Source organism: Clarias gariepinus, chromosome 19, assembly GCF_024256425.1.
Source record: "Clarias gariepinus isolate MV-2021 ecotype Netherlands chromosome 19, CGAR_prim_01v2, whole genome shotgun sequence".
NCBI classification, from domain to species: Eukaryota; Metazoa; Chordata; class Actinopteri; order Siluriformes; family Clariidae; genus Clarias; species Clarias gariepinus.
This window is the reverse complement of record NC_071118.1, coordinates 24,208,327-24,227,841: the sequence shown is the minus strand read 5'-3', so window position 1 is coordinate 24,227,841 and position 19,515 is coordinate 24,208,327. Positions and strand designations below refer to the sequence as shown.

The following is a 19,515-nucleotide window of genomic DNA, read 5'->3' as shown; positions in this document are numbered from 1 at the left end:
GTCAGTTAATAATGCGTGACTGGAGTATCAGATGAAATCCCACCAAGCATAAGGAGAACATGCAGACTCGACAGAGACGGATCAGAGACCCTTAAGGTGCAAGATGACAGTGCTAATCACTTAGCCATCATGGTGCATTATGTTAATTGTAGTAGTAATAACATCAGTAGTAGTTTCTACTGTGTTCTAGATTTATTTATTTATTTTTATCTTGTTAAGAGAGAAAAAAAGAAGCCGGTATGAGAATAACTGTTTGTAGCTGTTAGAGATGTAAATAATTACAGAAAGTAGCTGTTAAATACATTCCACAAAATTTTATGTAAGTAATACTTCTAAAATCCCACTCTCAGCCAGCGGAGGAAGACTTTCACTTGCCAGGAGGTTGGGTTTAGGGTAAGGACTTAAGAGACTGTTTTAGGTGAAAGCAGGGTCACGATCAGACCTTCTTACATAACAGACCCGTCTCTTAATGCCCCGAGATCTGCAAGGGTCACGTCTGGATAAGAGGCCCTGGTAGTACCTTGACCTTGACCAGTCATCAGACATCCTAGCCTGCAGCTCCTGAGGTTTGAGAGCAGAAGTGAAAAGATGAACTGATTTAATCAGGGAAAAGGGAGGAGTGGATTTAAGTTCTGTCGAACTGAAAATGGGGGAAAAAACAGACCATAGCACAGGTCTGTAGAAGCAGCAAAGATGTTTGGTTTTATTTGTTGCTTTTCCTTGTTGTTTTATTTTATTTTTTTTATAGAGGTTCTCAAGTGATGGCTTCTCTGTCTAACAATTCTGCTCTGGGTAATTCACTCATCTGTCCCCAGCCTTTTGAAGCTTAATCAGTGTAATTTGCTTTCCGTGTCTACCAGTGTAAATGAGATGTCCAGCTCAATTAAACATTCTGTCAATAAGGATGTGATCCTGTTAACTACCTATTTTATCAGACTGTACGCACCTTTTCAATTCCGGTGTCTTTTCGGTTGTTTATTGCGCAATTTATTTCCTGAATATATTTCTGAAATTGGAGCTTAGTATTAGACTGTAGCTTAATCTCACAGTTTGATATAGCAGGAAACAGAAATGATTTTGCTTCTTTTCAGCGTCTCTTGGTATCAGTTGAATCATTCTGTTTCTAGCATCGCTCTGGTGCACGGCTATAGAGACCATAGATCACAGCACAGATTGTGCTGATAATGTGCGCTAGGATTGTGACATTGGGGGAAAATAAACCATCATGCAATTGGGCCCTTAAGAACCGCTCTTTGCTGATTGTATCAGGAATGGTGAGGGTATAGAGTTTACCCAGTGTGTTTTTGGACTGCATTATTATTTAATAGCATAACTATTTTTAAAATTGCTACTATTATTAACAAAAAAATTTGCATATTTGTCAGATTTAAAACAAATTTTAATATTTAACAAAGATAATCAGAAGAACCAAAGTCAAAATCTTGACTCTGCCGCTCCAAAACCAATTTTTTCCCCCCCCACCTGAGCCATTTTTAGATGGACTTATTGAGATGGTGTGTCTCGGATCATTGTTCTGCTGCATAACTCAAGGCCAGACATTTTACTTCAGGATTTTCTGTTAGGGTGCAGAATTCATAGTTCCACCAATTATCACAAGTCGTCCAGGTCCTGAAGCTGCAATTACTTTTTCAAATAGGGTCAAGTAGGACAGCTTTTTACCCTTAATAAACGATATCATTTAAAAAACGGTTCAACATTTTGTATTTACTCAGGTTCTCTTTGTGTTCTAATAAAATTAATTAGATGATCTCAATCATTTAAGGGTGACAAATATGCAAAGTACTAAATCAAACTGTGAATATTGCCCACTATGCTTTGGGCCTTTTTCTTCATGGTTGTGACAGTGTGCCATAATGTATCTTAACAGCATTTACTGAGTTTTTGTTGGCAACTTATTTCTATGACTTTGATAGTCCTAACAGTTTTAATGTTTTTACTAGATCTCATAAGGTTTAACCAGTGTGTTTTCAACCGGCACTGATAATTAATCACTATTCTTTTTCTAAAAACGCAGCGGTCGATTGGTCGATAACTGAAATCGGTTGGTTTTCAGCATGATCGCTCAACGACTGCTGAACATATAATCAATTTCAAGGGGGTAGCGCACACCAAATAGAGCAACAGAAAATGCGTTCACAAGTAAAAATCCTGATGCAGCCCTTTGTAGCAGGGAGTCTAGGAAGTGCCTTGCAGAAAGTGACAGTAACCAAACTGTTCTTCTAACCTGCACATCTTTTCCGCACCTACCTGTGTACTTGCAGTTTAAGAAAGATACTGACGTCTCAGATGAAGCAGGTTTTAGCCTTTCCCTCTCCCTTGATGGTAACAACCTACTTACTTTTTTCTCTCTATCTATCTATCTACCTATGTATCTATATTATTAAAAAAAATAATATATATATATATATATATATATATATATATATATATATATATATATATTTTTTTTTTTTTTTTTTTATTATTATTTGTAAAAGTAGGTAATGAAAGATGTTTAATTATAAACACAAATCTGAAGCTTCTATTCGTTTTTTTTTCTTTTCGTTAAAGAATTTGTCTGCGGTCAGTTATAGTTTAAAAAAAATAAAAAAATCAGCAGATCTGAAGACAAAAACCAGAATCGGCCAAGGAAATTTCAACTGGTGCATCTTTTACTATTGCCATTATTTTTATCATTGCCCCTACTAGTACTTGTCTATAATTAGTACTTGTCTTTACTACAATAGGACAAGAGCATTTAATATGAAGGGGCGCCCATAGGGAATTGCTCAATATTGCTTTTTTTTAAGAAATCAGAGAGAATTTTCCCTAAATTCCAGCTTTTCTGAGCTTTATCTAGCCTTCTCTCCCTAAATTTTGCATCCACCACCACAAATCAAATGCATCATTTTCAAGTTATTAAAAATGAGCTTGAGACCTGATTTGAACCCATAGCTCCTTGTAGCCCTTGCTCACTCGTTTTAAGTGTGTTCAGAAAACAAGACACGTCACATCGAACAGCTACTTTGGAAAAGATCATTTTGATCAAAAATAAATAACCCGCTTCAAAACCAGCACCAAATATGTTTGTAAATTCTCTATGGGAAATAATTCAGACTCTCGTTCAGTTTTCAAAACCTTCTATCCAAACCTTCCTCTGGGTCTCATGACTGCTTCAAAATTTAATTTTTTTTTTTTTTTTTTTCAAGAGCGCTTTAGCACTAACGGTCCCAAGAAACAGCACAGTCACTTCCCTATTAAAGCTTATGAAAGAGATTAGTTTACATGTTCTGTTTACGAGTTAGTCATGTGGAGACAGCTACTGTAAGACAACCGGGCTAAACCACACCCCCCTTCACATTCTCGCACACAGGGTACGTGAATGTCCATATCTCAGGAAACCCTATGGCCTAGAAAAAAAAGGCTTTTTACCTTTTTGTGTAGGAAAGTCTCTAGTTATTATTATTATTATTATTATTATTACTAACACTACTATACCATACTATAATTTGTACTGTTCCTACTACTCCTGCTACAGTTTTTCCCACTTTTACAAGTACAATTATAATTATTATTTATATTAATACTAGTAATAGTATTAGTAGAGAGGTCAATTTTCTGAAGAAAATGTGAATGGTGCTTGCTGTGGAAAAACCCGAGTCCCTGGGCCTTCACCCCCATATCTCTATAATAATGCGATCGACAGTTAGGTTCAGTTTCGAAGTTTCTATGGAAGTTCTGGAAGAATCTGTAAAAGTTGGTTGTAATGTTAAGTCTATGGGATTTTTCCCTATTTCCGATTAAGCTGCACAATTTGACTGATGCTACTTCTGTGATGGCACAGACATATTTCAGGACTCAAATTGTAAAAGAGTGGTTCTGTGAGCATGAGGAATTATCTTCACACATGAACTGACCACCCCATTGTGTGCTGTAATCAAAGCTAAGGGTGACTGAGTGAAGTGTTGGAATGTGGAGAGTGTAACTTTTTTTTTTTTTTTCTTTTTTGGCCAGGCTGTGTATAATCAGTGTGACATACTCTGATTGTTGGCTGTTTCATCCAGAGTAGTGTAATTGTGAGTGAAATAAAAATCATTTTGAATTCATGGTGCGTTCAGCTGTAGCCTGGAGTAGTTTTGTTTGAATTTGATAGAGAAAGGCAGAAGTTCTCAGAACTGACAGAGAGAGCCTTAAGCCGACGTGAACGTGTGCGTGTGGTTGAAGCATATTCAAGATCTTGACATAACATGGGTGACTACGCCAAAGCATCCTAAGTATGGTTTAATACCGCACAGCAATTTATTAGTATAATGTCCCTGTTTACTATGTGAGCCTAGCCCCATAAGTCTGTTTACGAGCACTTGGCTTATTACGAGTGAATACGAATGTGCTAGTTTATTCATTCATCACAGTATTTAGGGCTTGTTGTGTGCCACCTCTGAGAATACTCTATCGATTCAGATTTCACAAGCTTTCAAGCAACTGCAAACGATGCAAATGATTTGATTTTCTTCCTTTCTTTTTTCTCCCCCCTCCCAGTTCCTTCTATGCAGATTGTTATTATGGTTCCCACTGTGAAAAGAGTAGAGTGTCCTCAGAGTAGAAATTATTATTCAGTGAGATTCCTTATGCTTTCACCCTAAGTTGAAAATCAATTTCATTTAACATCAAGTAATAGCTATGACCTTACAATTATGCAGGGTGTAAAACTTTGTACTCGTTCTTAATTGCGGTCTCGATACTGAACTCTAAGATGCTTTCAGTAAGAGAATATTCAAGCTTTTAATTTTGCCTTTTTTTTTCTTAAGTATGTCCATTTGGGAATTACACGAAGAATACATGTTTTTACAATAAATGTGCTCTTACACCCCCCCCCCCCCCACACACACACACACCTCTAATTTACCTGAAATTTCAAGCACATTTGTTATTAGTGCTTTTACTCTTTTTACTTAAAAACCAGAGCAACTGCTTTTTTTTTCTTTTTTTTTAATGCCTTAAATTTGCATAGAATGAAAAAATTTCTATAGTTTATCTGATCGTTTCTGTCCAACATACATTCTTGTTTTTTTTGTTTTTGTTTTATAATCCTTCGAAATGGCTATTCTGTAAACTGCCTGGCCAAAAAAAAAAAAGAGAGGGAGATTTCATTCAACCAAACAATATGGTGGCCAGTTCATGTGCCAAAATGATTCCCCTTGCTCCCAGAATCACTCTTTCACAGTTTGAATTCGGGACTATGCCTGTGCAATCAGGGGGAAAAAAACAGATGTAATAACATTCTATGCGTATGGAAATGCTCTTATGTTCACTTTTATACATAGCTATAGTTGGTTTTTTTACTGTTGATTTATTATTATTTTTTCAATCCATACAACTTCACCAAGGGCTTAAGTGATCCATTCATGACTTTAAATGTAAAAGAAAAAAAAAAAAATAATATATATATGTTTTTTTTAAGTTTCTCAGTTAGCACTATCCCTTCATGTTTTAATCATGTGTTGAATGTTCTTAACCCATTTCCAGTTCTTAGTTGTTTTCTTTGCTTGATGCAGCCCAACAATTCGAAGGAAACACATTTCAGCTTCAGGCTCAGGAAGTGTGCGTTTTAATTAGATGAATCCCAGCACCACCACACAAAGTCTCTCCAGTTAATGACCAAGTAAATTCTGGTAGTGCGTGCATTCTGAAAGTCAGACTTTAATAGCCAGATGTCTCTTTTTCCTAGTGCAGAGTCATAAACAAGCAATTACTTAATGATTCTGGTCAAACATCTATACTGGGATGCTAGACACACTATTTTCTGTACCGCTGGCTCTTCAGGTTCTACTGAAGCTAAAATTGTTGATTTGAGTATCACACACAGCTTATAGAGTTTACACATACTGTAACAGCAGTCTTTTGGATGTAAATGGATTCCCAATAACTAAGATGAGAGGCTTGAGTCTTGTTGGACTGGTTTAATCCTAGAGGAAAGATATTGTAACTAAAAAAAGATGCTCTTTACAAATGTGTTGAACAGAAAAGCATCTCAGAATGCACAGTAGGTGTGGGATTCACCAGTCACCACCGAATACAATATCACGCTACTTAGATGCCGATTCAAATAATTTTATGATTCTGTAAGTATCAAAATTTTGTTAATATCCCAATTTTTTTTCCCCCAATTTGGTTTGAATTTTAAGATCTTGGACCAAAAGTTAACTAAAAAACCTTAGCTTTATTTAGCAGGTTTCACAACTCAGTTCAACATGTGTAATTAAATGTAGCCCAGTCCTTATAACATTAGTTTTCTCTTTTAAATACCAAACGCAGCATTTACACAATGCAAACTGTCTTTAAATACAAGAGTTCGACATTTAACTTTAAATGAAACGATTTTAAAAGATTTTTACTGAGCAGCACGTATCTGTATTTGTAACAAACTTGACAAAATTTCACTCCTACCACAGGGGATGGCAATGTGTGAATAGTTTAAATTGCACCACCTGTAGGATCGTAAAAAGCAATGTGATGCAACGTGTTTAACTTTTGATGATGTAACGCCTTAAAAATGTGTTTGTTACACCATGCAAAAAAAGATCCTGTATTCGGCACAAATCAGTAATTTCCAACATGATTGGATTTTGGTCACTGACTGATGCATCTGTATTCTAAATGTGATAAATCATAAAAAAAAATAAAAAAAAATAAAAATCAGTGTGTTGATACATAAATCGTCACCAAAAACAAACAAAAAAAAGATGTACATAATTTCTAATTCCAATTTATGAGGCGGATACACTGAAATGGCGGAAAAAATGACTAGGTGATTTTAAAAAAACTATAAATAAATTAAGTATCTTGAACTGTTGAGTTTGCGTACGTCCCTTCCCACTGAGACCTGAAACAGCATGTAATCTTGTTCAAATGTCGTGTATTTTATATTTCCATCGAGTGCCATCGAGTTCAAGTTTCTGCTTTCTCGTATATTGTTTGCCTCAAATTTGGCGTTATATATTAATATGCCGCATGCATAATAACTTTTTGTATATTGTCATGATTTACAGTATGTGCAAAATATTTTAGTGTTCATGTTAAAGAATTTGTCCACATCTTGCAACCTATCATTTTCGATGCACCGATTTTGCACCAGTTTCACAGTTTACTTGGCCAATTCGGATTTCTAACGCTAGCCAACGGCATCTTTCGCAAACTGCTTCTCACACACTCTGACGACGGTGCTGTTGACATCCGTTCCCTCCTGAGAGCAAGGCCAATCTGGCCTCTAGACTCCGCCAAGATTTGGACCTGTGATGTTTGAGCGATAACATCGTTGCGGCACTCGGGAGCCCGAGCGTGTATAATTGGCTCACATAAAGAGCATTCTTCATTGAGAGTGTTTCCTATTCAGAGAGATCTCAGGGATGTAGCTTTTCCTGTGAAGACGTATCAAACACGAGAAGTCCCCATACGAGACCCTCGTTGTAATGCGATGTGCAATCTTGCGTATATCCACTCAGACACATTTATTTATTTACAACTGATCAAAGTGATTAGAAACCCTGAGAGCTTGTGACAGTTGTGTTGACAGCTAGCTTGTTAGTTCCAGCACTACTTCAGCGGTATGAAAGCCTGTCAATAGCAACATGCAAACACACACTTTACATGATATGACCACTTTGGGTGTGATAAACCTTTGTACCAACATTTTCCCCTATAAGGACTGGAGTCAAACATTGTTACAGTGTGCTGCGGACGGTGTTTAAATTGGGGACTAGGTCGTGCAGAATGACGGATACCATCAGAGCCATGATCGAAATGTCTGCTTCGTGTCGCTGGCCTCCAAGGATCTTCTTTAATGGCTCTTTTCTTTAATGTAAAAAAATTAACTGATCATCAATTTATTACTAAAGGCAAGATCTTCAACCTCATACTGGGGTTGTACAGTAGCCACATTTCCCGTACAGTCCTGAGCCATTTTCACTGGGATTCCTGGGAGGGCGGTGTTTCACCTGTGATGATGACGTGGAGCAGGCACTCCTATCTTTTTAAATCTATCTTAATGGTACACAAGCACTAGTAAATCAAAAGTCCCAGTCCCAGATGAAAAAAAAAAAAAAAAAGGTTTCAGGTGCTTATGTTGTGGAAAAAAGTCAGGCACAGCATGAGATTAGGGGCCTGTGAACGAGATTACAACTGCCACTGCTGCTAATAATTACTACTAGTAGGAATAATATCACTGACACTACTAGTATTAAAAAGAAGATGATGATGATGAATAGCAAATGGGAATGGTAATTACTCGTCAGATGACTGGCACTTAATTACAGTGCAATATGCGGTCTGGCAGGACTGTAACTATAACTCAGATTTTTATGCATTTTTTAAAGACTTTTTTTTAAACCGTTTGGCTGCGTTTTAATGTCAAATAATACAATTCAAATAAATGTAAGCTAATGTTTAAATTATTCTACTATTTACTTTATTTAGCCCATCAAGAGCTCTGTGTTCATGAATTACACCAGGTTTTGGTGTAGTATCCAAAATAAAATATTAAAGGATGCTTATGTTCTATTTGTTTTAACTGAAAGATTCAACCTTGTAATCATGGTCTAGCAGTCCCAAGGCCGATCCAGAGCTCAGGTTTGTCTGTGTGGAGTTCCACATGTTGTTCCAGTGGTTTCCACTGGGTTCTCTGATTTCCTGGCACCTGGCAAAATATGTGTAATGATGGTTGTCGTGTGAATGAGTATTACCATTATTTATAGTTCAGACAGTAGTGATGACATGCTATAATTTTTTGACTTGCAGAGTTCAACAATAAAATAATCAAATATTTTTACTATATTTTCCGGACTATACAGTAAGTTGCACACAATATTAGTTGCTATTAGCCAAAACAAGAAAACAAACATATGTAGGTCGCTTTGGTGATTAAGTCGCATTTATATAATTAAAAAAAAAATTTTCATAAGAGACCAATTGCTTATTAATTAACAGAGAAACACTATAATGGAAGCCGTTAGCTGTTAAGGTTAAAATTAGTCTACACATACTTTATATGCCAGTCATAACAAGCCATAGCTCAGATGAAGAAAAGGTTCCCTCATCATTCAATTCATCTTCTCCCATCCCGTCGTTGTTGGACACCATCCTGAGAGGACCGGGAGCAGGTTGTCACCGAATTCCATGCAGTTTTGATTCACTTTGGCGATACTTGAGTATTTGCCTGAAGTTAAACTTGTGCCATAAATGAAATCTAAATATTGAGTAGACAAGTGATAAATTTTTCTAATTTAGTGGTCTTTCCTCGTAAACGTATCACTCAGCAGAGCCAATCAACACGATAGGTACCATGTATAGACAAAGTTTGCAGGAGACATAGAAAATAGAAAAAAAAAGAAACAAGGATTAACAGAGTTGGACAAAAACAGTAACAACACCATCATGAGGAGAAACATAACACACAATGTTTAAAACATATCCTTTAAACATCATGTATTTAAAAGAAGCATCGTTTACACTATTTGCTATTGTATAGTTCTGTTAATCAACTAAGCACCAAAAAACCTAAAGCTATGGTTTACTAATTAATGAATTAATTTATTTATTATGGAAAAACGACATTTGCCCTTTTTGTGTGTTGGAGAAAGTATGGCTCAGCTTGACACTGTTTTTGCGCAACGTTAGACTCCTAGTAAGAACCAATAACGGATGGTGGATTTTCATCGAGGAATCCCGTGATCCTACTGGAGGATGTTACGGGATATTTTGTAAGTCTTTCATCAGCTGTGCAAACCGAACGCTTCAGACGGCATTCAGTAAATAAAGCATTGTGTTCCAGTTACTTACATTAAGGTCCAAATCAAGTCTTAAATCCCCAGCTTTGAGATCCCTCCCTACTCAGCCACTCCAGTGTTTTTTTTTTGTTTTTGTTTTTTTGTTTTTTTTAGCGAATTGTACAGGTTTGCTGATCAAATAAAATCTCAGCTTTCATACTGCGGCGACACTTTAGAGAGAGTGGGGGGAAAAGCCTGTTTATCTGCTAAAGTTAGTGAGCCGTGAGCATTGCGACTCACTCTGTCTCCTTCTTCGCTCCTTGTTCCCCTCCTCTTTTTAATTACTGAGTCACTGGTGGATGATTTCCTCACAATATTTCACCTCAGGAAAGTGCCAGTGTGTGCAGCGTGTGTGTTTATCATCACTCCTGGCGAAGGAAAAGAAAGAAATTGGTAATAATGCTCACTGTGTGGTTAACTGCACTAATTTGTTTGATATCTAAAAATATTCTCCCTGCAGTTCTCTCTCTCTCTCTCTCTCTCTCTCTCTCTCTCTCTCTGTGTTTTTAAACGTTCAGAGATACTACAGTTTGCTATAGCAAGTTCTGGGTCAGAGTAACACTAAATGATGAGTCGGGTCACAAGCGGAGTTGGGCATTAAAAGCCTGGGATGAGTGAATCTCTGTAAAATGTGTACACACTCAGTAAATCCTCTGGGGGTCGTTGCATCTCATCATCAGTCATGACGGCCTTGGTTCTGTTCAGTAGCACTACATGGCAGAGATCCGTGTATCGCTTGCTGAAGCCGACGAGATATATGTTTTGAGACAGAAAGTGATGAGTGTGAAAGAGTGTGTATGAAGAGGAGCTCAAGAGAGGAAGTTGGAGAGAAGGGACGCTGTAAGAAAGAGAGGAATGAAGCAGTGTGTGTGTGTGTGTGTGTGTGTGTGTGTGAGAGAGAGAGAGAGAGAGAGAGAGAGAAGGAGATGAAGAGGCAGACCGAGATCATGGAAGAGAAACGAAGTGTGAGAGGTGTACAGTAGAAGGTGAAGGAATGGAGAGAGGGAGATCATGTAAGAGAGAAAGACACAACACCGGAGAGACTCTGCATTGATGCAGAGACAGAGAGACTTTGAAAGGTCCAGGGAGAGTGTATCGGAATCAGGGAGACACGAAGAGTGTAGGTATGAGAGAGACACTGAAGGAGTGTAGGAATGAGAGAGACAGGAAGAGTGTAGGAGAGAGAGAGAGAGAGACAGACAGACAGGAGGACTGTAGGAGAGAGAGACAGGAAGACTAGGAATGAGAGAGAGAGGAGGACTGTAGGAGTGAGAAAGAAAGAAAGACTATGAATAAGAGAGAAAAACAGGAACAGTGTAGGAGTGAGAGAGAGAGAAAGAGAGAGAGACAGGAGGACTGTAAAAATGAGACACACAGGAAGAGTGGAGGAAAGAGAAAGAGAGAGAGACACAGGAAGAGAGGAGGAATGAGAGAGAGAGACACTCAGAGTGTGGGAGTGAGAAAAAGACACAGAGTGCAGAAATGAGGAAGAGGCAGAGAAGAGAGAAAGATGGAGAGACTTAAAAAGTGTGAAAGTAAGAGAATTGCAGAAACAGGTATGCATTAAGTCTCTCTGCTTCTTTCTCACAGCCTCTCTCTCTCTCTCTCTCTCTCTCTCTCTCTCTCTCTCTCTCTCTCACACACTCACACACACACACACACACACACACACACACACACACACACACACACACACCCTCTCTTGGCTGAAGTGCCTATATCCATCCAAGTACATGTGACAATATTAGAGGGTTTATTCTTACATATCAAAAAATAGTCAGTCTCTTTCTCTCTCTTTCTATTTTTAAAGAAACAATGCAGCATATCCTTGTTTCTGTCTCCTGTCTGACACCACATCCTCTTAATAAGCATAAAATTGAAAGGAACGCAGTCGAGCTCCAATCTAATTAGCTGCGATGCTGCAAAAAAAAGTGGCATTATGTATTTAAAAAGGGTTATGACAGTTCTGGCACTTAGAGCACGTGCAGTCATGTGACTTTCAGCGGTCCTAAAGTAGGTTTATTAACTTCATAATGTTTCATCTCATGTTGGATGAAATCTTTTTTTTTTTTTTTTTTTAGGATTATTGTTTATGCACATGAAGGCAAAAAAAACTTTAAACTGCTACATGAGGGCGTCTGATCATTTGTTTCAAAACGAAATGCAAATAAATGTGTATGTCTGTGTGTACGGTGGATTATTAGTGCTGCTGTCTGTAAGTGTGGGCGGAGAGTCAATCGACAGAGAGACTACAGTAATAGACTTTGGCACAGTGGGTGGCAGCGTGCAGCTTTTAAAGTGGAAGACCTTCGAAGCACATCAAGCAACAGTTAATGTGCCAGTGTCGCTTCTGATTTGCGAGAACACCCTCCTGTCCAACTGGGTCGTGTTTGATTGATAGGCATAAAAATGTTTGACAGTTTGGGAAAACCCATCAGATGTTATTGCTCTCCTGAAATCAGGCCTGCTGCGTTCTTCAAGGCAGTCGTATCCGAGTTTTATTTTAATGGCTTGAAAGTTGGAGCCGCCATTTTGTTGAAAACAGAGACAATGTTTCCGTGTAGTGATTCCAGTGCCGGACAGGTTCTAACCATCCTCCAGATGTGCAAAAGACACTTTGTTTTTATGTAACACCAGAAGTCACGCAAGACAAAAAACAGACTATTAGTTGTAGAGAGAGAAATTTCGAGTTTTTATTTTTTATTTTTATATATTTGTTGGTTTTGGGGTTTTCTATATTTTTTTAAAGTAAAGGCAATACATTATTGAAGGTCTTAACCATTACTTTTTGATGAGTTTTTTTTTTTTTTTTTTTAAGATAAAAGACTACACAAGTGTGAAGGGACGGAATTAAGAAAACGGCTATATAAACATTCTGGCTTTTTAATGTTTTTACCTTATATGAATCATTTAACGAAATGAATAGTGAGACAGCACACTTGTCTTTTGTACGTCAAAGCAAGGTCAGATTTACCTGCGAAATCCATTCATAAATCGGATTTTTTGCTTTTGTACTATGAAGATTTTATAACTATAAAAAAAAAAATCTAAATCACAGTATGGACCTGTGCAATTATTTAATTATAAAAGGCTGCAGTGTATTACAGGTAATGTATGCATATTAGGAATTTATGTCAAAATTTTAAGTCTTTTTTTCCCCCTCTCTTAATGAGAGAATTTCTCCAGTTATTTGGTGTTAGTACAGTAGCATAGGTAAATATGTGTGAATAAAATAACGGTAAAAATTTACCCTTAAAACTCAAGCAGAATTCATGTCAGCAACACAAAACTGGTCAATAACCAATTATAAAGAATAAACCTTGTACAGAAACCCTGCCGGTGTGTGTCGAAGGGGGAGACATCAAACTGTGCATTTGGGTTTTCTGACATGTCCGGTAGATCCAATGAGTTATTACTTTTAAAACTCTGAAATTTACTGCTACCAGAGTGTGGGAATGACATCGCCAAAATGTTGAACTCTTAAAATGCCTGTTGTATTATTATTGTTGTTGTTGTTGTTTCTCAGAGGGCCTGCCTGGTTGGGAGAGATTTTTTTCCTTTAATAAATTTAATCATAATTTAAAAACTAATATTTACTGTATTTACTCTGGTTATCTTTTTGTAATATTAAAATTGGTTTCATGATCCCGATCATTAAATTGAGAGAAATATGCCAAAAAAAGTCCAGAAGGAACAAATATTTTTTCACAGCCAGCACTAATTTTATAGAACAAATTTATGCCAAAAAATGGCTAAGTGAGACTCACACAGTGAGGGTTAAATATCACAGCTTAAATTGCAATTGCAGTGGGTGTCACAATCAATCAAAGTTTATTTCTATAGCCGTTTTTAAAAGGACGTGTCTGAAAGTACATTGAAAATTATTAAGTATTAGAAAGAAAAAAAAAAAATGACGACAAATTCAAACCATATAAGCCAAGAACCATTAATTAAAAGTCAAAAAGTAGAAATTAGGTTTTTTAAACAAAGATTTACCATAAGTTTCCAAACTAGACCTTTGTTTTTATGTTTATACCTTGAAATGTGTGTTTTTTTTTTTGTTTTTTTTTTTGGCAGCCTTAATAAAAATAAGGAGCAGCATCTGTATATCTGCTTATTTTGTCAGATGTAAAGCTTTAGGACCTGTTTTACATCAGTCAGCAGGATCAGACATCCAGTTAGGGTTACAACCACTCTTTACAACAAGGGTTAGACAGAAAAACCAAACTTGCGGCATGTCGAGCGTTGAAGCAGTTCGATGAACATTTGTCGTCACCGTGCTCAGCGTGTCCCGTATCTTGCTGTCCTTATCTCTGAGGTCCTCCCCTGCCCTTCCACTCTATTCAAGAGTGGAACTTTACTATTCAATAGGCAAGAAAAGTGGAGTGTGTTGCTTTTAGTCCTTCGTCATGGCTGTACTTAATCACCAATTATTGTGTTTGGTCCTCAGGGGAGCGACTAAGGGTTCGGTCATGCTGAGCTCCCTCTCTATTCTGAACTTTTTTTTTAGTTCCCCTCTCACCGCCGATCATGCTGTTCTTCTCATCCCCATTTTAGTCTTGTTTCTCGTTCTTATTTTGCTGTCTTTCTTTTTCCACGTTGCGTCTCTAATTGCCCCTGTCCCTCACTATTTATTTTTTTTTTTTGCTTATCACTGCAGCTCTTCTTTCTGTGTGCATGTATGCGAGTGAAAAATGGAAAGTGTTGGTGTGTCAGCCGAGAAATAATGAACTAAAATATGAAGGGGGGGAAAAAAAACACCAAATCTTTTTTTGAATGTCAGCTCAGTATTTCAGCCTGTAGGCCTTACAGTGTGCACTCTGGTATTGGTTCATATTCAAACTTAATGAAAGTTCTAACCGCCACAGGGTTTAGGAGATTCGTTGATTTAATGAACTTCGTGTCAGTCACAGTGACAGCGAAATTTTGTATTCAGGTGGCCATGCATCATCCTCTCCGTCATAACCCCGCCCTGATTTCTCGGTAAAAGATGAAAGGAAAAGTACTTTGCATAGAATAACTGATGTTTTTAATAAGACATGTCCATGTTAGGAACAACTTCTCATTCAATGTGAATTTTCATGATTTATTTTCTATATTCTAGACCAATACTGGAGATTTTCAGTAGTAACAGTTCTCGCAAGAACAGTATTGTCAAGTGCTTTTGCAAAAACCCGTCTAGCACAATGATGAAACTTGGTTTTATGAAGACCTTCCCAGGAAAGAAAAAACAAAACTTAACTCTGCTGCAAAGAAGTTCATTTGAAATCACCAGGCGTTATGAAGGCTTCAGCAGACACATCTCAATATCAACTGTTCAAAGGAGATTATTGCATATTTTGGACGCCTTCAGAATTTTTTTTACACTTTGTTATGAAATAACAATCAGGAAAGACCATGGAACTAGAAGGTGTGTCCAAACTTTTGACTAGTAGTGTGTTTCTGCGCTTAAAGGACCACCTAATATGGCAGGGTTTGCACTGTGTTATTAACTTGGTGATGTATAACAAAGATGCATGCTCGGAAAATCCCCAGACGAGTAGAACAAATTAAAAACCTTGCCCGTACAATACCGTGCAACAAAGCAGAACCAAACTATCAGCAAGAATGAAGTGTCTCTATAATATAATTCCGAACAACTAGATAAGGTGTTGAAGAATGTCTCGTTTAACGTCCACCTCATTATTCCTGTTGTTGGATCTAATCTCCTGTGTGTACTCTCATTTTTAGGCAGGTTAATGGACCCCTCATGTTTCCCACCCCTGCTCTGAAGACTGACTCACATTCATTTCTCAAACAGAAGTGTAAAATAATGAAACATTTCAATTAGTGACATAACTTTCCAGCTACTCGCTTGACTCACGCTCTTCTAACTCCTACTCTGCATATTTCTCACTTTCTTTGCCTACGTTGTGCGATGGACGTAAACTAGACGAACAATTCATGATGTACCACACAAAATAATTATAGTTTGACATTCATTTTATTTCATATTATTTAGTTAAACTACCTTGTTCATGTTTTTTTTTTCCCCACACAAATAATTATCTTAGGAAGGCTTTTGCATAGAGATATTATTTTGCAACAGAAATATGGTGTATACTGTACAGTGCTTGGAATAATTGGTGCCAATACAGAAGAACACTTGTCAGACAATTTAACCTCGAATCATTTCTAAAGAAAGAATAATGTTGAATAGCCTTCTATTTTTACCAGCGTTCTAATACACATCAATTGTTACACACCAATATTACATCTTTTTTTTTTCCTTAACCAACCACTTTCTTTGTCCAACAGTGCTGTATGTACTGTATATAGTAGTCCCACATATCCAGGACAAAGCAGATTGTGTGCGTCATGTTATAGGTAGATATGTTTAATGGTAAAATTATTATTTTTTTGGTTAAGCAACAGAGCAGCTTTACAGAAATGCAGATGTGTGGTTAGTTCTCTTTTTGAGCAAGCGAATCAGAGCCTTTAAGACCTTTTAAGCCTTTTAGCTGCTTTCTAACAATATCCATGTTTACAAGGTCTGTACAGATAAAATTAAATTGACCTAATTGAAGTTCATTAAACTGAATTGGAAGAACACTAAGAGGACGTGAATGCACAAAGGAAACCCTAATCTTCCAGTAAACTCCAATTATATGTCCGGATGATCATCCATACTGCTTAGGCAAGAAGGTTAACCAATTTTAGCTGGGGTACCGTATGTACTGTAGTTACTGTACAGTGCTGCTCATTTGGCAGAATCAGCCTGGGAGTGATGTGCTCTATAGTGGAAAAGTGTTATTACGCTATGCATATTAAATCTGAAATCTAAGTAATAATCTAATGTAATCGAGAGGTAGTGTTGTCAACATGCTGTTCAGAGATTTAAGTGACTATCCGCAAAGCAGTTGGAAATAAAACAGCCACATTAATGCGTCCCTCAATTCCTCAGACACTGCAACGGATTTCCATCGTTTACGATGTTCTAGCTAGGTCGTTTAGAAGATGAATATTTATTTTTATTTGGGAGGCAGCTGAATGGGTAGGTCACCTCCAAGCAACTGTCACATAACTCACGTAACTTACAGCCGTGATTTTCAGACACGCTGTCGTCAACAGCTTAAGATGTAAATTTTCAATCTGCTGAGCTCAGCGCACATGGAGGGACATTTAACACTCAAGGAAGGAATAAAATATCACATGGCGTATTGCAAATGCAAAATAACCAGTGACGCTACAAAACAGAGTTACTGTTACAACTCCAAAGTTGATTTTTCTATAACAGCATGTCTTCGAAATATTTCCTTTTAACTTTTTTTTTTTTACCACAACAGTTACTAAATGTAAAAAAAAAAAAAAAAAAAAAAAGGATCATTACCATCTAGCAATGTTTAACAAAGAAAGTTTTAAAAAGGATTTTTCCCTCACCAGCCTGGCTCTTTCTTCTTGAATTTAATAATAATAATAATAATAATTTTATGTAAGTTTATGACGTCTGTGTTGCATCTTATAATAATAATAATTATATAATAATATGTTGCAGACTCCAAGATGCTAAACAACTATGTTGGTCAGTGCTCCATATTATTTGAGTCAGTGCTCATACTACGTTGGTCAGTGTTTCACCAAGTATTCTGTTTTAATCAGGATACTATGTAATTTCAGTCAGTATTTTTCCATATATTCTATTTTAGTCCATATTTTAATCAGTGTTCTATATTTCTATAGGGTTTTTTTTTTCTCTCTATTTATCTAAGTTATCTTAGTGAAAAGGCCAGAAAAGTTCAAGTTTATTTATTTATTTAGCGTTAATGGAATGTAGCTCTTTTTTTAACATTAGTTCATAAGTTTCTTATCAAAACCTTGCTTTTACTTCTTTTATATGCATTGTGACTTTTTCGCACTGGCTAATATAAGCATCATTTTGATTAGTCAAGATGCATTCAGAGAGTGCTCAAATATAGTTTAACCATCCTGAGATGTTTCACTCTGTTGTTTCCCCTGAACTTGAAAACTAGCTCGGTTACTGCAGTATATTATTATATAATATTTGCTTTATTATCAGCAGAAATGACAAATGAATATACATCAATCAGCCATAACATTGCAGCACAAAACATTAAGCCCACTATTGTGAAGGCTCCAGTAGTGTCGTCTGGGCATCTCCACCTTCCCAGAGCATCACTCTTCAGGGCTGTGTGTCTAGCACCAGGACAGTGGCAGTGAAGCCTTTGAGTGCTATGGGTTGCAAGACAGGGTCACCGTGGATCAGACCTGATCCCATGGATGTTTTTTTAGATCGGAATTTCCCAGAGAGAATTTTCTTTTGCACTTTACCTACTTTTTTCTCCCTGGCCTTTCTGTGAGATCAGAAATTAGGGTGCCCATAATCCTGTTGGGATACAATTGATAATCAGTGTTAATGTGTGTTACATTATGTGGTGTTAATGTTATGGATGATTGGTGTAATTTTTACAGTAAAAGCTCTTAAGAAAAAGAAAGAAAGAAAGCCACTTTCATTGAAAGCAATTTTAACAAGAAATTACAGAAGTGTGAGCTGGCTAGCCGACAAGCTATAAAGAATATGCCGTAATATTTTTTTTCGCCCCTATGTTCCAGTCTGTTTCTCAATCCTGGCTGTTATTTATGTTGTGTGATTATTTTGCTGATTCTTTTCCTCTGTTTTTTCTCAGGGCTCTGCAGTCCACAAGGGTGACAGCACTGCAAACTGTCCCTCTGACAAACAGTCTAATGAGGGCAAACTCATTAAAGGTATGCTTCGTCATGTGCCTCTATGGAGTTGACTTCTGGGACCAAAGCACTAGTCAGAATTAGGGAAAAAAAAAAAAAAAGAAATGCCTGCACTGCTGCAATTAGTCTTGTAATCACTGTTGTGCCGAAAGTTCCCATGTTGCACCGAGTGAAGTGGTGAGCCGAGCATTATTGTGCAGTATTAACACTTGTTCTGGTGTGTCTAGACCGTAATGATGCTGTCTTTACCCCTAATGACCCTCAGTGCTAGACACGTTTCCTGCCCTGGGGGAAGGTTAATGGCTGTAACTAAGTGGAACAGATCAGAATTCACTTCTAACCTCTGTTGGTTTTGTTTTGTTTTCCCAGCATCCTTCGCCCCCATTTGCTTCGCGATAAAATCCAAAGAGAACGACATGCTGCCTTTGGAGAAGAACCGTGTGCGTCTGGATGACGATTCTGACGAGGACAAGGGGAAAGGGGATGAGCGGGAAGGGGCGGAGCCTAGCGCGACCGGGGTGGAGCAACAAAGTGAGGCCCCTCCTTCTCAGCCTGAGGAGAAGAAGCCCACTCTTTCACAGGAAGAGCTGGAAGCCAAGCAAGGTGGTGTGACAACACACAACGCACAAATACAGCCGTTTTAAATATAGCATTCGGGATTGTTGTGCTCTCGCAGCGGTGATACAGTTTGCTAGCTAGTAATTCTCATGTGTGCCTTGCATGGGTGCAGTTCACAACCTTGGGAGCACCATGCCAAAGAGACGCATGGTGTTGACATGGGTATAAAGCAAAAGTAACTTAGAAACGGGTCAGATGGATCTGTGAATTCATAAAGAAACAAAATACCTGGCAACCTTTTCAGAACATCAGACAACAGTGGCAGGAGTGAAAGGAGCACGAATGGAGCAAATATATCTTTTTGCAGAGAAAGTCATCTGAGTAATGAATAAGG

At 37.5% G+C, this 19,515-nt stretch overlaps 1 protein-coding gene across 1 annotated transcript in view; it reads left to right on the top strand.

Moving 5' to 3' along the window:
- sfswap (splicing factor SWAP) overlaps positions 1–19,515 on the top strand; it is a 126,851-nt gene that overhangs the window by 40,184 nt on the left and 67,152 nt on the right. The window contains exons 11-12 of the mRNA XM_053478414.1: positions 18,506–18,584; positions 18,933–19,166. Of these exons, the coding sequence (XP_053334389.1) occupies positions 18,506–18,584; positions 18,933–19,166 (313 nt within the window). The remainder of the gene's footprint in view (positions 1–18,505; positions 18,585–18,932; positions 19,167–19,515) is intronic.